This window comes from Bacillus rossius (assembly GCF_032445375.1).
Source record: "Bacillus rossius redtenbacheri isolate Brsri chromosome 4 unlocalized genomic scaffold, Brsri_v3 Brsri_v3_scf4_2, whole genome shotgun sequence".
Classification (NCBI taxonomy): Eukaryota; Metazoa; Arthropoda; class Insecta; order Phasmatodea; family Bacillidae; genus Bacillus; species Bacillus rossius.
The window spans coordinates 31,065,374-31,085,686 of NW_026962011.1; the positions used below are offsets into that span (position 1 = coordinate 31,065,374).

A 20,313-nucleotide genomic window follows, 5' to 3' on the forward strand; every position below is an offset into this window, starting at 1 on the left:
TAAGTCGTCTCAGCTGGTTTGTCTGTGATTCGATCCTTCTTTGGTTGAGGGTTTATAACTGGTTGAGATTCGTCCAGATGAACAGTAAGCCAATAGCAAAATTATCTAAGAGGTATATGTGTTTGAATTCTAGCCTATCACCGAATGAATCCGCGAATTTTGCAGGTCTCTACCCATGGCGTATTCCATGCTGGTGTGCGTCTGGGTGTTCATAATATCAAAGTAGTGTTCCCAGTACACCCTAACGGGTTCAGATCTAGGAGGTGGAGGTGGTGAGGCCAGGCCGGGTTTTGCCTGGAATAACTTGCCTCTGGTCTGGAGAGCCTGAGTCAATGGGAAACCCTTCAGTCAAATAAGAAGGACCGTGTATGTTTCGCTAAAATATTTCGAGATTAGCTATTTAAAAAAAAACTGATTAACTGTGACATAATAACAGAAACAGCAGATTGTTATTACAACCTACTGCTACATGAATACGCGAATGTTCTCGGTCTCTGTTCACTATGCTTGGAGTATGTGCAGGTCTGTGTGGGTGGGCTCTGTGGTCAAATGGCTTCCCCGTGGCAATGACGGAGATGTTCAAACATCTGAGAGCTGAGAGTGATTGGGTGAGGAATCTACCACGGCCTTTAGTACGAAACCAACCAACCCCTAATTGTCTAAACTGACTTTGGAATATCTACATACAAAACCTAAATCGGCGTGGCTGCGCCGGTAATCCGGGTATTAATGAATTATGCCACTGTTTTACCACTGCGACGGTGGCTCGTTCCGTAAGTACGTTAGATCAACTGAAAAAATTGCATGTATCGTAAAAAAAAAAAATGAAAATGAGAAAATTATATTTTTTGACGTGACAACGTCCAATAAATCGATGAACGCCGGCTGCACGCACGAAAAAGGATGACTCATTGTCCCGTTACGCACATTGTCCCGTTACGCACATTGTCCCGTTAAGCTCATTGTATGCTTGCACCGCATCCATCTCTCTTCCACTCGATTGGAACAACCATCGATTTGACTTTTTCGAGGCACATTAAACTTGAAACACTCCCATTGGTTTCCTACTTTTCCTATTATCGTCCTATCCTTAACAGAATAACACAGATTGGAAGAAGTTGAATAGCAAACATGTATAAAAGTGATAGTTAAAATAATCTCTTCGTTAAAGTAATAAACATATTTGAATTAATGAGTGCAAATAAAAGTAAATTTATCAATTAAATTGTAGATTTCATTTCACTCCTTCTTTGTATCCATACAAAATAAGTTAGTGATAATTCAATAAAAATGATTCAATTTTATTCATAAAAGTATGCAATCATTTCATTAATGTTTTTTATGACGTTTTCGCGTTAAACTATCGTCCGTAAACCGACTTTACAGACAACCAATTTTTAAGAAAAGGGAATGTTTGAGCCGGGACTCGGAGTAGTTTTAAGGATCCCGCCTAATCAGGAATCAGGAGTGTGCCTGTGTTAGCAACGCTCGCTGGTGCTTCTAGCGCGGTGTCTCCTCTGGACTGGCGTGTAGTCTTCCCGTCGTGCATGGGACCACTGAGACATCTGAGTATGTAACCGTAACATTAGATGGTGGAGGAATGAATATGAAGGCGGAATGTAAGGACCTTGGGTGCTTTCCAGAATCTGTAGGCTACCAGGCGTTTAATGTATAAAAATCTCTGAAAACACGCGTTTTATCCCTAGTCACTAGGGATAGGAAAAATTCGCGTGTTCAATGACCTGCAGAATGAACTCCATAGTTCTACGTACACTCGGTCAAATGCCACCCACCCATTGGCTGCCGTCTTGTGAGACGTCCTAACGTAGCAGCCTGTGATTCGATAAAGCTTTGGTCGGGCGTTTCTAATTGGTCCAGAGTCATCCAGGTGAGTTGTGAGCCAATAGCAGAGGCAGCACTGAGGTGTAACTATTTGTATTTTAGCCTGTCACGAATTGAACCCGCGAATTTTTCCTATCCCTACTAGTCACTCATCTAAAAAATACAGTTTTAAAATGAAATCCGGAAACAGAACTAGTACTCAACTCTTACGATGTTCTTAAACTAGTACTCAGCTCTTACGATGTTCTTAAAGTTTTTTTTTTCTGTACGCAGACCTCTCTCGGATATCTCCAGCAGTAATCGCGAGTTTCCTCTGTTTCCGTGTGTGTGTGTGTGTGGCGGTGTAGGCAGGGGCCTTAACCTTCGTGGGTAGCGTGCACACACGCTTACAGAAGCTTTGGCCATTTCTATGAAGTGAGAAGGGGGAAAACTAAACGGCCAGCCTTTTTTCTCACTCGAAGACACATTGTAGTTTCCAGAAAGAGCGAGTCTTGTTTGCTTGTTTGTTTGTTTGTTTATCGTCTTTATTGGTGGCGAAGTTAAGGCGGTACGCCTTCTCTTACACTTAACCACTTTTCTGCAATTACATCAAAGATTTGAATATTAAAAACTAAGCATGACATAGACTAAATATTAAGAGAACAAATTAAAATTTTAACTTAATGTTCAAATATTAACTATTACAAAAGATTCAACCATAACTAATTATAAAGTAATTAAAAACTAAGCATAGACATACATAAAAAGGAAAGTAATTAAACATACAGCAAAAAGTATCAAAACCGAAAAAAAAAAGAAAAAAAAAACATTAGGTGCTACTACATTAAAACCAGTCACTCGCACATTCACACACAGAATCAAGCAGTAGGGTAGCAGTGAAGTGGTCATGGTAAGCAGTTGTTACAAAGATGTTTTTTCAGCCTGTACTTAAAGGATGCTAGATTTTTTGTTTGCCTTGTCGCTTGGTCTAATTTATTCCAGAGCCTGCTACTCACGGTTGCAAAAGATCCCGACAGACATTTGGATGAGTGCACTGGGATAGATAGCATTGGGTTGCGTGTGGATCGCGTGTCATGGCTATGGTAACTATGTAGGTAATTAATACCGGCTGACATATAATGAGGTGATACCTGCTGCAGCACCTTATAAGCAAGGATAAGTATGTGCATTTTGCGTCTTTGTGCGAGAGTGAGCCATTTTAACTGCTGGTAGTATTGGGTTAGATGATCACGTAATTTAAGGTTAAAAATGTATCTTACGCAGCAGTTTTGGAGCTTCTGTAGTCGCTTAGCTAGTTTATCTGTTAGATCAGGAAAGAGGACATCGCAGTAATCAAAGTGGGGCATAATTAATGTTTGAACAAGCATGGTTTTAATACTAAGTGGAAGCAAATTTTTTAACCGTCGTAAGCAGTGAAGGGAAAAATGTACCTTCTTACAAATTTGCATTATCTGCTCCCTCCAGGTTAAGGTTGTGTTTATCAGGACTCCCAGATTTCTTACGACGTTAGAGAACTGAATATCAACTCCTTGGAGCGTTAAGTTACAGTATTTGTTAGGAATTAATTCAGTGAGGTTTTGAGGAGAACCAATTAATATTGCTTGGGTTTTATTTGCATTCAGCCTGAGTTTATTAACTTTTGCCCACTTAGAGACAGAATCGAGATCATCATTGACAGAACAAATTGACTCGGGATGGAATGCATCGCGCGCTGCTGACTCGCAGTTCGTCCTCACGGCGAGGTTTGCCAACTGCGGAGAGCAGTGTTGGCATTTGCAAGAGCGCTTGCTCGAAGCCGGAACACGCAAGAGCTTGTCACGGGGGGGGGGGGGGGGGTGTGTTGTCTACGTGACTAACGGGGGGGGGGGGGGGGGGGGCGTGTAAAGGTCGGCCCGCGGCCGAAATGCCGCGCCGAGGCTAAGCTCCGAGACCTCGCGAGGTTGCCCGAGGTACGCCCCCCCCCCTCCCTCCACCCAAGACGCGCCGGTGAGGTTGCTGCAGGCATGCGGGGTTACGGTGCCAACTGCAGTTATGGCAAAGTCGAGGCACGTTTTGCAAAACAAAAAAAAATTCTAAAACTCTTTAGACTTACAATAAGGTACGTATGTCCGCGACAACGGGTTATTTCTTGTGATTGGCTGATGCTTTTTTTTTTTTGCGCTTGCTACTTACTCGTGAGAACTGTTAACTGGGGATGATTGCAATCCGATTTTTTTTTTAGTGAGGGTTACTCATCGGCTCATAGATTAACTTTTGGCCAAATTGCAGCAACAGCAAAATGTAAAACGTGTTTGGATTATAACCAGTCACAATGAACCCACGAATTGGTCTGGGACTCCTAACCATATAACCTTCCTTCGAAATAACCTAACGAGCTCGGTTTCACTCCCGAGATCACATCTGATCTCGCGTTGTCAACCATTCGCTTGGCGAGGCGTTAAAAGTTGCGCAGGTAACGACTGTGCTTGCTTAGGCAACGCGCTTTGATCCAGCGCGATTACTTCAGGAAAAAAAAAAAGTTCGCGTCCTGCTTCAACGCCTGCGCGAATGCAACAGTGAAAGTGGTTTCAAACATGTTTCGCGTACACCACGCTAGGATAGTTTTGATCAGTAAAATGTTGGAATTAATAAACATCTGGGCCAGTGGCGAAGCGCGGATGAACATCGAGGAACAAATGTTTGCTGAAGACTGTGCAAACGGTAGTTATTCTGCTCTTTTTGCGTGTACAGGAACTACATTTCACACGCCATGTTTACTTTTTAATTATTTTATATCTTTTATTTATGGGCTATTTATGAAATTTTAATTAATTGCCTCCTTGCATTTGTTGTCTCTCAAGAAATATATTCTTGATATGTAAATTCAATTAGTGTAATATCACGGGTGTAAAAATCCGCGCCAGTTTACGTAAATTTTATCATTTGCGCAACTTTTTACGCACACGATGTTACAAAAAGTGAGTATCTGTTGAAAACTGTTGTGGCAGAACAACAAATGCACTGCAGGTATCAAGTTAAAAAAAAATTAATAGCCCTTAAATAAAGTTAAGGACTAAAATTAAAAAAAAAATCAAAAAGTGTGTGTAACCAAGTATTATATGATTATAATTTTATAATAGAAAGAGGGAAATTTAACTAGAAAAATGACCACATGACTGATATAATCTATCGGCTAAAGGTGAGGCCACGCAACATTTTATATATAAATCGTTAAATTATATATTATATTATCTGTTGTCAAACGATTAAATAATTTTTTAAGAAATTTTAAGCATTGGAGGTATCCCCCCCCCCCCCACAAATCTGTATAATTTTTAAGTAAGATTTTCTAAAAAGAGACGAGAAAGTTATTTTCGTTGTCATAATGTTGGTCCCGCATGTATTAAAACAGCTATAGTGTTCGTACTGGGCATGCCGTCTGCCACCTATCGGATTGACGTGAGAACAACGCCAGGTTTTCACACACGAATCTTGGAGCGCGGTTCGGCGCTGGTCTGCAGTGTCTTTGCTGGCAGTCGGCAGCGAGCCGCCAGTGGTTGGTGAGTGTAGCCAGGGAGGGGTGGGGGGGGGGGGGAGACCGGGTTGCGAAACTGGCCCACCTTGGGGGATATCGGGGCGACGGCGCACAAAGAACGGACTCCCTCCAGCCTCTGCGCTGTGGTCCAGAGGAGGTGTGGGGGGGGGGGTGGAGGGTTGCCCTGGCAACAGCCTTCTCTCGCCGGCCACGCCCATTCCTCCGAGGACACTTGCCTTTCCTTGTTGCACTCCACCGCCACAAGGCTGGGCTCTGCACCACTGTGCATGATCCCCATCAATCTCCTCCATCTTTGGAACTTACCCATCAGCTCGTTCGCACCAACACAGCTGAGACATACGGAACGACTAGAAACCGCAGCCAGCTAAAAAAACCTACACACACCTGGCATATATATCGCAGGACAGGCAGCTCCATTGAGATTCGAACCCATGAACCCGAACTACATTCACATAATATTCTCCTGACATGCTTTTGGACCTGCCCTCGGCACGGCGCGGGTTCGAGTCCTGAACGCAACACCACCACCAGCCCACCACACACCTCGGGGCCACCAGACAGCCTTTATTTACACCACCATTAACCCCTAGTTGCTAGTCCCGCCACTAGTGGGCGGCAATCCGCGACCTTTTGGTGGGCCGTGGCTCTCTCCCCGGGTCTGAGCAAGCAAGTCTGACCTATGTCAGTGGTTCGTCGACTGCCAACATCTGTGCATAGCCACTTCCCAGTTAAAGCTGACCACACGTGAGCGAATCTACTCATCAGACCAGGAGAAGCAGTGTGAAGAAATAACGAGATTTTCACGGAGAAGTTTTTTTTCTCCAGGGTAGTTTTTAATACAATGCGACTTCTTATCGCTTTTGTGGTTGTAACAATTGTTTTTTTAATACGTCGTAGTTATTTCCAGGCGAATCAAGAGTTTTTTTCTTCTCTAAAACAGCATCTAACGTCCTCATTGGCCGGTCAATAGTGGAGCGAGTTACTTCAGCTGATCTGAGCCAATAAGGAAAGAAATGATGCGCATAAGGACACAGTGTGTTGAAGCCTGACGAAGTAAATTTTCCCACGATAAATCACCATATGTAAAAATCTACAAACAATAGTGATTCGAGTAACCACTGCAAATTTTTTTTTGGTAAATGGAACTGAAATATTGAAGTAAAATTACAGATATTTGTACAAGTGTACGTTTACATGAAAACAACTGTACCATTACAAAGTATAGTTCGCAGTAGTACTGGGTTCAGAATATTACCCGTGCATGTATGCTCTGTTTTTCCCAGTACCTCCAATAGTCATATTTATTTAAAAACCGTTCCCTGAATAACATTAATAAGTAAAAAAAAATAGTTCAATTATTGAATATTCGATTATATTTTCCATGGTTTAAAAAAATGTCAGAATGAAACATCAATAATAATTTATAATTATGCGCCAATTTTCGTAAGAAATACTCAGTATTATTCTGAAAAACGTATTTCATATACACAAAAATAACCATAGCCATGTGTTGTACAAAGTCAGAATATGTTTCTTGTACTATTACAACCTTTTTTTCTAGCAACTGGTTACTAAAGGAATCCTCTGTAAAAACACAGAAATTTATTTCTGTGAAAGGACATAGACCTGGAGATGAATGATAGTTTTTTGTGAAGACAAAAAAAGATGCAATTTCTGTGTGTGCTAGTGCATTGGTTGTTGCGCCAATATTCTTTAAATAACAACTTTTTTCTTTTAATTTTGTCATGAAAAGAATACATGTTATTTTAAGTTAATAATAATTCTGTGTTTTTGCATGTGCTAAAAGTATTATTATTTTTTTCTTCTAAAGTTAAAGATTGAGAGTAAGGCCGAGAATAAAGTGATTTGTTCACGTCAGGAGCTCCGTTTTGCAATAAAAAATTGTAACACAAATGTTTATCCTCTTTTTTACTTTTAGTCACTGAAACTTGTTTAATCGTTGAAAACTTACTGTTACTACTTCAATCACAGACTTCTTCACCATTAATAAAAAAAATGGGGTGTGGTTGTGTCATGGACGAGGCTGTGTGTTGTACGTGAATACGTGTACGTAACAGGTGATATTTTCTATACAAAATATAAAATATGTTTTTTTTATTTTAACACCATATATATTCACTGTAACTATTTTACACTAATGTTTTATATATGCAAACGGTAGATTTTATCGAGAGCCGACGTCTGAAACTCAAACGAACGTCGTAGCTTCTCCGAGTCAAAAGTTATACTAAATGGAAATCTCGAAACGCAGGAAAATGACCTCAAAATGGCGGCGCTTCCCTCTCCACCGCGCAATGCGTCACAGTCCTCACCTAGCGTAGCAAATTCTTTAATCCTTTAGCTATCCAGTGGTGTAATTAAATTTTATATGGAGATTATAGATATGTAGCTGCAATACCAAACTGTATCCCCCGATTTTGTTATCATTCGTTTTTGACGTGACAACGTCTAATAAATCGATGACCGCCGGCTGCAAGCACAAAAAAGTGTCCCGTTACGCACATTTTCCCGTTACGCTGTGTCCCGTTACGCTCATTGTACGCTTTCGCCGCATCTATCTCTCTTCCACTCGATTGGAACAACCATCGATTTGACTTTTTCGAGGCACATTAAACTTGAAACACTCCCATTCGTTTCCTACTTTTCCTATCATCATCCTATCCTTAACAGAATAACACATATTGGAAGAAGTTAAATGGCAAAAATGTATAAAAGTTATAGTTAAAATAATCTCTTAGTTAAAGTAATAAACATATTTGAATTAATAAGTGCAAATAAAAGTAAATTTATCAATTAAATTGTAGATTTCATTCCACTCCTTCATTGTATCCATACAAAATAGTGATAATTCAATAAAAATGATTCAATTTTATTCATAAAACTATGAAATCATTTCATCAATGTTTTGCTATGACGTTGTCACGTTAAACTATCGTCCATATACCGACTTTACAGACAACCAATTTTTTGGAATTGCCTCCCGCTGTGGAAGCAATTTTAAAGACGTATTCACGTTAAAAAAAAAAAAACCCTAGTACTGAAGTACCGGGAATTCGCAGTCCCGTTGAAGACCAGCGCCGCAATCCCCGGGTCCCGGGACTCGGTTGCGGTCGCGAGCGCCGCGGCATCACGCGACCGCGCTGCGGGCGGAAGGAGGCAAGTGTGCCTCGCCGCGGTGAAAGCAGTTAGCGGCTCGGCTACGGGGAGGAAGGAAGGGGGGAAGGGGGAGGCATCCGCGCTCCGGCGGGCTAGAAATTAATAAAGGAATGTGTTCGGAGAAACCGGCGGGAGGCAGCGCCACAGTCGCGCAACGCGGGTTCCTCCCGAGAGCCCGACGCCGTCTTGCTCCAGCACGAGGTCTTATAAGGGGCGTCATACTAAAGATGGAACGATCACACTAACACACTATTGGAATACACTAACAGAGTTAAAAATAAATTTAAAATAATGTGTGAGTGGAGTCCGCGATCTACAGAAGTAAGCTTCTTGTTTATTAGTAGGGGCATGCAGATTTCGTGAAAAGATTTTGAGTCTAGATGAAAGTTAAAACACTGTAGCATCGTCTGTGTTTTTTTGAATGGGTGTGTTTCTTCCAGGTGAAAATCGATTGTAACAACACCAATCACAGTGATTCAGTGTGGAAGTAAACGCGTCCTGAGTGGCTCGGTAAAATTAGGCAACGACTTCTCTCGCAGACGGCCGCCAATCACAAGGAAGAAACCACGGGTTCAGATATACCTTGTTGCAGTCTAATAAGTGTTCAGATCTTTTCGCAAAAAATGCCTGCCCATATTTATAAGCTATACATAGAGATTAATTATTAGTATTTTTTTAAAAATTTAACAAGAGCTAATAATTGAGAACAGTAAGCTTGCGGGTATGATCTCAAAATTAAAAAAAAAAATTGCCAAAATACGAGACGAAAGCGCAGTGTTGCCACGCCGCACGCAAGAAGTACCAGCAGCTCGAGTGCAGTGTCGCGGCTGGACCACGGGCGGCTCCAGGGGGGACTGCCGCACAAACACGACCCTGACTGGCCAGTAGGAAACACAGTGTTGCCACGCCGCACGGAGCTACTCGCGCCGTTGTACGCTGCGCAGCTGTTCCTCCGAGTGATGGCGGAGTCATGTTTCCACGCAGGAAGGTTCACTTTAGAAGTGCTGGGACATGCCGGCAAAGGAATACTCCAGATAGTTACAAAAACAAAAAAAACAAAAAAAATTGTTTGGAAATCGTTACGTTATTGCTCAACGTAGTATCGTAAAAAAATCCTATTTCTTCCGTTTTTACTGCATTTCTTTCGCTGTATCAACAACACAAACAATGCATTTTCTGCCTCCAAAAAAAAAAAAACATTTTTATACTAGCGATTGCGGAGTGGGCGTGTTCGTAGTGACTCGAGACAATTCTCGAAAGTTTTTCTAACGTGACTGTGGCGCATTCTGAGTGACCAGTTGTGAAGGTGCCTGAACCAATCAGAGATAGGCTTGGAACATTTACCAAATTTATGGTCTCAAAATACCGTTATTTAATAGTTTCAAAAACAACTTTTGATGAAAGAAAAGGTTTAATTCGCGATTTGGAGTATTTAAGTTAACAGAAATTGTACACTGCAGAAATAAAATTAAATTCGGGTTCGGGAGTTGCTGTCTGCGCCTCCTCCTCTGGAAGCCGTGCTGGAATCCAACGCGGGCAATTTTCGCTGTCTGCCTCACTGACCCAGACGCGGCGCGGAACGGGCTCAGATGAGCGGGTACCGCCGCTACGTGACGGCGGAGAGAGTGTGCGCGCTGGACCCAGCGAGGCAGTACCCGCGTCTCGGCTGTAACGGCGCGCCGGCCGTCGGAGCGGTACCCAAGGACGCCCGCTTCGGAGTGTCTGCTCCCCCCCCCCCCTCATCACCCCCACACTCCTCCTCCATCACCACCCCGCGAGACTCCAGCGGGAGGCGATACACCTTCACCCGCGAAGCTGCGCGGTAACGGTAGAACAACACGAGGGTGTAGGCTATGTCCCCTCGCCAGGTCATTGTTTCATACTTACGTTCCACACGGTCAAACTTGAGCCGGCCTTTCGAGTGGCCGAACTTTTAAAAAAACTATACCTACATATATTCCTCCTTTTATTTTTTTTTTTGCATAATTTACCTGGAAAAGTTGCATTTTTAAAGTTTTTTGTGCAGTATGGATAAGGAGAATGAAGTTGAATATAAAACTGGAACTTTATAGGTTTGAAGTCAATTTTACTGGTTGCTATGCGATATTGTTTAATTTATCTAATAAAAGATTATTTAAATTTATCAGGATTTTTTTTTAAAAATCAGCACATTTGTTATGACATTAACGGCTAAATGTAATTAAATAAATTTATCTGCAGGAATTTTTAAAAATATCACACAGTAACCACCAACATTGCCTTTAAACACAAAAAATGTAATCTTAGTATTTATTCCACTTAGTTCTTTTTATCCACACTGAACAAAAATGTTAAAAATTCACTTTTGCCAGCTAATTATGAAAAATGTATGCACTATACATATTTTTTAAAAAAAATTCGTTTCAGTACGGGATCTCAAAGAGTCTACGTGTTTAACAGAGTTAAACGTAAAAATAAAATAATGACCTTGAAAGGGACACAACCCTAAGACGAGAGGAACTTGAAAGGCTCAAGGCCTTCTCTTTTTTTTTCTGATCGAAACTTACACTGGTTAAAATTAAGTTTTGTGGGAAAATTAGGGGTGAAAATATCTTAGCGCAAGGAAGGAACGGAGCAGCATCTGCCAATACAAAATATATTACGGAACTGAGAAACCAGATATTTCAACGTAGGTGCAACAAGAGACTTCAACCTTGCGACGGGAATCTTAAACGCGTGATGCAGTGAGAGACTTCAACGTTTGATGGAGTGAGAGACTTTAACGTTTGATGCAGAGAGAGACTTCTTCGGACGATGCAATGAGAGACTTCAACGACGATGTGACCAAACATTTCAAGATAGCTTTGACGAGAAAATTTATAACATACGACGAGCAAATTGAATCTAAGTTGCAACGATAAACGTAACGCACAATGCAGAGAGGGATTCCAACAAAAAAAAAACACAACTATTTATATATTATTTATGATGTGTGATAGTTTTACAGTGTGGTTCGGTGAGAAGTATTAAAAGTCATCGAACTTGGTTATTAAAGGGGAAGAAAATAAATTCACAGACTGAAAGATCAAATCAGTTCTTCAATGGTAGCTTTTCATTAAACTAAATATATCACGTAAAATGTCGAAACACTTATCGATGTTTTTTTATAATGATATTGGTTAGACTTTGGGCCAGCGTCAGGGGCTAAGTCTGGGGGGGGGGGGGGTGGGGTTTAGGGGTTCAAACCCCTCCCTTAGCACCAAATCTTTAATTAATTTATTATTCATCACTCAAACAAATTTCCTATTAAAATTAATACAATTTTTACCATTACAATATTTAAATTTAAGTACCGAAAACTGCTAAAATAGCACTATTTTACACCTTAAAATCAAAATTTTCCCGGGGAAGATCCCCCGGCCCCCCCCCCCCCCCCGCTATAATACGGGGGGGGGGGGGGGGGGCATGCTTCTTAACACCCCCCCATACACAAATCCTGGCTACGCCACTGGCCAGCGTAACACTTGAAACCTTCGCTGTTCCGAAACGTTTTTAACGTCCCGTGCTTGAGGCACGCGACCTTCGTCGCACAACTGTTTGCGCTGCGCCTGAAGGTCACCAGCGCAGTCGCTGGCGCGGCGACCACAGGAGCCGTCAGGCGACCTCCGGCCCGGACCCGAAGCCACCTCTCCAAGTCGTCGTGTCGCGAGCCAGCTGCAGGCCGTAGCCCATTTTCACGTCGGCTGGCTGGCAGCCTGGCGGGAAACGACTAAAGTCGCCCCCAAAAACAACCAGTGCCACCAAAACCAAATGCGGACAAAATGTCCAAGCTCCCGCCCATTTGCATAGTAGCCTTTCTACTCTGCCCGACTCTTCTTCCAGAACCATCCTTCTGTTTCCTGTAACCAACCTGCTTGCAATTAATGCATGAAATTACATCCCGCATGTCAGTGCTCAGGGTTTTCCCTGTGTCTATGCAGGTTTTTACCTGGGCCCAACCTAGCTAGTTTTAACTTAGAATAGTCAGTGAGGGGAGTTAGTCATGGCTAAAACAATGCCATGGCTGGCCAATCCCCTCCTAGCACATGATGCATGCTTCCTCTCCTGCATGGTTCATAACCTGCATGCCTAGAGCGTATAGGCTTCGGCCTGAGACGCACTTAGAGTCTTCCCTACCCAGAAAAAAAAAACATTTTCACTAGTGGGAATTTCGATACTGGTCTTCCCTTTACTTTCGGTGCTACGTAGTAGTTTTTTTTTTTTTTTGACGTGACAACATCTAATAAATCGACAAACGCCGGCTATATGCACGAAAAAGTGTCCCGTAACGCACATTGTCCCGTTACGCTGTGTCCCGTTACGCTCATTGTACGCTGGCGCCCCATCCATCTCTCTTCCACTCGATTGGAACAACCATCGATTTGACTTTTTTGAGGCACATTAAACTTGAAACACTCCCATTCGTTTCCTACTTTTCCTATCATCGTCCTATCCTTAACAGAATAACACAGATTGGAAGAAGTTGAATAGCAAACATGTATAAAAGTTATAGTTAAAATAATCTCTTCGTTAAAGTAATAGATGAACATATTTGAATTAATGAGTGCAAATAAAAGTAAATTTATCAATTACATTGTATATTTCATTTCACTCCTTCTTTGTATCCGTACAAAATAGTGATAATTCAATAAAACTGATTCAATTTTATTCATAAAAGTATGCAATCATTTCATCAATGTTTTGTTATGACGTTGTCACGTTAAACTATCGTCCGTAAACCGACTTTACAGACAATCAATTTTTTTTATCAATGGTGCACCTGTCGAAGTAGAAATAGTTTTGAACGATTTAACAAATTTTTAGTGACCAAAAGTAAAAATATTTAAAATTTTCGTCACAATTTTTTTTATTAAAAAAATGTACTTATCTGGTAACGTGAACAAAAAGAACTAATTTATTCTCAGCCTTGCTCTCAATCTTTAACTTCGGAGAAGAAGGGGAAAAAAAACACTTAAACAAACAATAGTTTTAACGCGTGCCAATTCACAGAATTACTAACTTAAAATAACATTTCTTATTTTCATAACAAACTCTAAAGTAAAAAAAATCGTTATTTGAAGGATATTGGCGCAACAGCCACAGGCACCAACTCACACGGCAGTCCGAACACCGATTGTCACTGGCTCACCCGCCCGCATGTATCGCCTTACCACAGGAGAGCAGCAAATGAAATTAACCTTAGCGCGCAATAAATACGAAATGTTATGCTGTCGATGTCTATTTTCGAAAGTACCGAAAGAACAGGGAATCTATTTAAAATTCCCAGTTCTTTTACTATATCAAAATTAGCGGGAATTCCATGTTTTTTTTTTGGACCGGGATTTTGCAATATAGTGTAGACACTTGGGATGCACTATGCACCTCTTAGAAGTTTGTGGGCACCCACCATTTAAGATGATGCAGGCTTTCAGGATTGTCATAATTTAAACACGGGTTACTCAGGTAAAGAGTTCTATGGGGTTATATTTTTTAGATTGGTGTTTTTAAAAAATATATATTACATAATGTAAGGTTTTTCAGAGTAACATATTGGAAAAATAAAAACATTTGCAATGAAGTCTGAAACAAAAACAAAAAATTTTTTTTTACTCTGTTGCAATAAAGTGCGCGCTTTAAACTCCAGTTTCACTCATCGCGTAAGCATTAAGGTCTGCATGTACCATTCACGAAAACAAAAAAAAACACCTCTGAAATATCAGTTTTATGGTCATCACAAATAAGTTTGTCAGTACAGAACCTACCAAATATTTTGTGTTGACAGAAAAATATTTTTTATCCTCAAGGAAATCATATATTAGTGACAACAAAACATTTTTGTCGCTGATAAGTAGGGACCGGAAAAATGGTCAGGTTCAGTGACATCTAGCTCAGACTCCAAAGTCATCTACAAACTCTAACAACCGTCACCTGTTAATTAGCTAGCTGCTCACTTGTGGGACGTCTCAATTGGAATGTCTGATATTCGATATTTACTTTTAGTTGAGGGGTTTCCTTACTGACTCGCAGTCCTTCAGTAAACTGTGGTCCTATAACAGCAGTAGCATCGGAAACGTACAAAGGTTTAAATGTTTTACCTTGTGGCGAAAATAATAAGCTAATTTTTGGTTTATTGTCAACATAAAATATTTGGTAGCGTGCGCGCTGATAAAAGTACGAGGCGTTACTCCTCAGGCCACTGGCGGGACCTCGGAGTGGGCCCAGACACCCGGGGACCCCCTAGCTGGTCCCACACCGCCCCGCCCGACAAGGGCAGCCAGCATCTTGGTGGGAGGGGTTGGGGGGGGGGGGGGGTGCAATTAGGGCCAAGGCGTCGGTTTCCGTCGAGCGCCACTCACCTTCCCCCGTAGAGAGGCGTGCTTTCGTCATCGGAGAAGTTGTTGTCGCTGTCGTCGGGGCTCGCTCGCACTCCCGTCATGGCGACCTGCGACACACAGGACATTCCCGTCAGAACACCGGCATTCTTCCGCGGGCAACACGCAGCAACCTCAGCAACCTCAGCAACCTGTCTGTCTCCACTTCAAAACGCAACACTCGAACAAAACAGTCCAAAATAAATACCTTTAATCCTAATATGAAACGGTGATTAATTGCGTAGCGTTTCCTGCAGACATTACTGGCTCTTATGATTGTATTATAAACTGTAAAAAAAAAGTCAAGCATTTATAGTATACTAGTTGAATTAAAAATGTTTAGTCATATACATATAGAATTATTATTACTTCTAATTTAAAATGATAGTATCTTAAATCACAATCAACAGTCGATAACAGCCAAATTAACAACTACACACGTACCATCTGATGATAATTCACTATCATTCTAAATTATAAAGTAATTACAAACAATACAACTCGTCTTACTAAACAATTCCTTTAGAAAAATGATCAATAAAAGTGAATGCAATATTGTAACCACGATCATCTAAACAGTTATAACTAGGTTGTTTACAGCCAGACAAACTTAGTAGCCAATCAGCGAGAGTGTGTTAAAGTTTAAAGCAGCGTATTTCGATGATAATAAATAGCGAAAATCAATACAACAGTTCGCCGTCAAATTTGAACATAGCAGTAAATTTTTATACGTCTTTTAAATGTTCATAACTGAGCGAGAATAATGATTGAAAATAACTCATTGTAATGATCTATATAGGAGACTTTCAATCAATGTGGACTACATAAAAAGCGCCAAAAAAGTTTTTTTTTCAGGTTTATTAAATATTTTTCACTCATAATTTTATATCAACAAACTTATTTGCATATGATTTATGAGTTGAAAAATAGTGCTTCTGAGCTGCTGGTCAGCTTAATCGTTATGACACAGAATACATTCACTTTCGATGAATCTCCCTCATGCCCGATGGTGACATGGGGATTTTCAGTCTCCACCCCCCCCCCCCCTCCCCAAACCAAAAAAATAATAACGGACGTTGTGCTTGTTCACTTCGCCACTCGCGTGGTCACACTTGGTCAGTGTGCATTATTGACCTCGTGGGCAGGTGGGTTCTTAGTTTTGGATTCGAGTCAAAATTTCTTTTATAGTGTCTCAGCTGCTTGAGGGTGCACCATTGGCGTAGCTGTGTTCATAATGTTTGGGGGGACAAATAATGATTTTTTATGTCATGTAAACCCATTCTCCTCTTACTAAGGTCCGGGGGTCCTCCACCGGAAAATTTTGATTTTAAAAGTACAAAATAGCGCTTTTTAAGCAGTTTTTGTATCTAACCATTGGATACATTGATGTTAAAATTATTATTGTTTCCTTAAGATAAAATTTGATGAGTGAAGAAATTACAAATAAAGTTGGGCAGAATAATATTATAAAATAAAAATATCACGGCCTAGAAACTTGGGGGGGACAGTCCCTTCCACCCAAAAAGTTCAGGGGGACACGTCCCCCCTGTCCCCCCCGGTTCCTACGCCCCTGGGTGCATCCTTCCGCGAGTCCGGTCCCGCGGAGACCCGACAAGCGAGGGAGTCGCGCTCCTGGACGGCTGCGACGGGGGGCGCCACCAGCCAGAGAGAACGAGGGCGGAGATCTGTGACGACCGCAGAGTTGCGTGGCCCGACCAGGCAGCAAGTCTGAGCCAACCGCCGTGTGATCGCAGCGGGCTGGAATCCGCCCGGCACTCGGCAGCCTTGCCCCGATGACTCACCGCCACAGCTGACGCGGCGGTCGGCCGAAGGGGTCTGACGTCGTCGTGGCCCGCCGCGGGAACAAGGTACCTCCTCGTCCGGCTCTGGACCTGCCTGCTTCGCGCTTGCAGTAGCGAGTGAGCCCAGGCTTTCCCCTGGGTCCGTGCGGGTTTTTACCTGGGCCCGACTTAACTAGTTAGGGGAGTTAGTCATGGCATCAATCGCTGCCATGGCCGGCCACTCCCCGAACATAAAGCACACGATGCATGACTGAAACCCAGCATGATCAGGCGTATAGGGCTTCGGCCTGAGGCAAACTTTGGGGTCTTCCCTGAACCAGATACCCTCCCCAAACAAATACACACTTAGTTTTAGTTACGTTAGGAAACAAATTGCTATCAGCACCCTGAGTGCGGGCAGACCCCCCCCCCCCCCCCTCATGCCTTTTCCCCTGGCGCAACGACAACTTGTTTACTGAGAGAAACTCCCTTTCTACCAGCAGTAGTAGTATAATCGAGGTGATGACCCATCAGAGCGTAACGAAAAAACGTAACGCTCAAGAGTGGGGAGCTCGTGGGCGGAAAAGTTTGAGGGGGGAATAACGAATGAAGCACGGATTAATAAGACAACTAGCTGCAAGACCTTTCTACAGGTTTGCGTCGCCGTGTTTGGCACAACTGTGCACCTCCAGTATAAACATCAATCGTGTTCTTTATTGTTTGATATTATCGTTTAGGTTAATTATTGAATATTTGTTTTTATTTTCGTTGAAGTCTAAAGGTGGGTTTACGATTGAAAATTAAGAATTAAGACTTAAGACTTAGTCGTGTACTTACCATATGACTCTATGTAAACTAGTGGAATGGTTTATGATTGTCGTGTGTGAATTTTGACGGGTCGTGTGCGAACCATATGATGACTTAAGACGGAAATGACTTAACAGAAATGGTTATATTTTATATTTTTCGTTAAGACTTAAGGAAGCGACCAATCACAACAAACCGGAACCTTTCAACCGGAAGTTTATGTCTTATTATTGGACCGAGCGAGGCAGTATTTTGGGTTAGAATTCGTATATTTGTCATTTGTAATCATCATCCATTTAGAAAAATAGATATCCCATTTGTCAATAACCTATTTCAAACCTGCTTCTCCGTTTCGAACAATGGCCGACCATGTGTTTTGTGCTGTGATTGGATAGAATTAACGACTTCTATGTCAATCATAAACTGGAAAATGTAGTTTTGACTTAATCGTGTGCTCGATGTTAAGTTATAATTCTTAAGGAAATCAATCGTAAACCCAGCTTGACGCGCGTGGTAGCCACGTGATCCACGTCGCGACAGCGAGGCCACAGAACCGGACAGGCCAGGAAAGTCGCAGGAGGACTAGGCCGTGATTCGCGGAAGACACGGGGGAAAAAAACCAGAAGAACGAAGCACTGGACGGGATTCAAACCCGAACCCTCTCTAATGCAAATACAGAGCTCCATCGTCGCCAGCTCACTCGGCCAGCAGGACAGGCGCAAGCGGGGCGCGCTTCTCAGGCACGGAAACATTCGCGAGATGCTAGCGGAGCGCGGGGCGCTAAGGGCGACGCTGGCTCGCACACTACTCGCTTCTTCGCCTCTACGCGCCAGGCAGCGGACTGGTGCACAGTCTTGTCTTCGTGCGAGCAACGCGCTCCTACGGAACTTTCCTGTGCTGACCCTGGCGCATTTTATAGAAGGATTTATGCGCACGACTATACTACCGACAATGTGGCGTTTCAAATAATTGTTTTCATGGCTTAAACCCCCCGTTTTACAGTTTTACATACAACAAAGATAGCTCGCTAGAAAACAGTAGGAGTCCCACGTCGAAACAATAGAGATGTTCTTCCAAGCCACAGTTACAAAATCTTTAAAAGTGAAAAAGTTTAAAATTAACATAGACAATAGTTGAAGGTTCGGCGATAAGGCCTACTTGATCATTCGTTTGAAATATTTTTTTTAATATTATGATTTTTTATTTCAAAACGCTTTATCATTTACGGCTTTTCTTTCACATGGTCTTACATTATAAGAAACGCGGAATAATCTCTGGCTGAGATCTATGCAGAGCGAGGGACCAGAGACAGTATATTTTTTTCCAAGCCCATGATATTCAATATAAAATTTAAACACATATCCTTACATTTACTGTATGAAATGGATTTCAACCAGCACTAAGATGTTTTTTTTACGGTAAAGCACAATAACTCACATGAGTTTACTTATTTTTCTAGTCAAGAGAAAAATAACACACAGGGTCATTTTCTAAGGAGAAAAAAAAAATGAAGTACGGCTTAAGTTGGAGTGCTGACCCACTGAAGACAGCAAGCGACTTTCCTCACAACTGTGCCCTCGTCTGAATGTAAGAGCATGTTTCTTTCGCTCGAGAGCGAAGCGTATAATCACGGAACAGTTGACGGCTGGAAGAATTTCTCTTTCGCCTCCACGTGATGTGAACCCAGCAGACAACAAGCGAAGGTAGAAATTTATTTCGATATCAAATGGAGATACAATGACACAAATGTGCACTAGAAACAATAAGTAAATAATCAGTTAATAATTTTGCATTGTTGGAAGTAATGTTATATAAATTGCCTGTAGGGATATCTCTTAGCGTCGAATCGAAAACGTGACATAATTCCTATACATATGCAGAAATTATTTGTGATTAATCGGCAACAGTGCATAGTGATTTGATATGTTTGGACCTAGAATTTTCGATGAAAACATTTTGAGAGTGGTGTGGTGTTTATTTTATTTCTTCTGTATAGGAAGACAAATACTTTGGCTGTAATAATCTCAATACTAATATATTCATAAAGAAAAAAAAACAATTTCTGTTAGAAGGCGCCAGGTTTAATTACTAAAATAAAATCTAAATTTAACAATTCCGATAGCCAGTATGAACCAAATTTAACAATTCTGATAAAAGGCAAGAGGCACTCGTGTCAATAATCTTTTAATATGACAAAGAACTACATATCCTATACAATTCCAAAAACAAGGTGATTACAAATGATTGACACGTTGAAAGAATATTCGTTGACAATACAAAATCGGTTATCATCGTATTGATATTTGTTTGTGGGTGTGTGTGGTATGTTGAGAGTGATTGTTTGCGTGTGCGAGATTCAAACGCCAAACATGTTTGAAACGGAAGAAAGAAGATGAATCATCTTTTAGAAAATGACGTGAAAAGTAATTTGTACATTTTATTGGCTGTAGTGTGAACAATATAAGGCATGTATACTACGTATTTTTTTTGTAACAAAACTTTCTTTTTAATAGTAATAAACGGTTAGTCTGCTTATTTAAGGATTTTTGTTTTGCTCACTAGCCACTAGCCATATTACTCGCGATCATATGGATTTTCGATTGTCCACGTTGCCTTCGGTCCTGGTTAGTCCGTGTATCGACGAGGTTTAGCTGTATAAAGGAAGTGTTTTCAACGTGTTTAATATTATCGTTGATTTGATGTTAGACGTGTTCAATTATTGGTGGTTATGTGAACGAGACTGTAGGATGTTTGCAGGCTCCGCCGGACTGCGGCTACCGAC

At 41.6% G+C, this 20,313-nt stretch overlaps 1 protein-coding gene across 2 annotated transcripts in view; it reads right to left on the reverse strand.

Moving 5' to 3' along the window:
• LOC134542077 (chitin synthase chs-2) overlaps positions 1-20,313 on the reverse strand; it is a 111,968-nt gene that overhangs the window by 50,670 nt on the left and 40,985 nt on the right. The window contains exon 2 of one of the 2 annotated variants that reach the window (XM_063385991.1): positions 14,929-15,014. In XM_063385991.1, the coding sequence (XP_063242061.1) occupies positions 14,929-15,008 (80 nt within the window). In that variant the 5' untranslated portion in view covers positions 15,009-15,014. Of the gene's footprint in view, positions 1-14,928; positions 15,015-20,313 lie in introns of those variants that run through there. The other variant, XM_063385990.1, reaches the window with a different exon arrangement.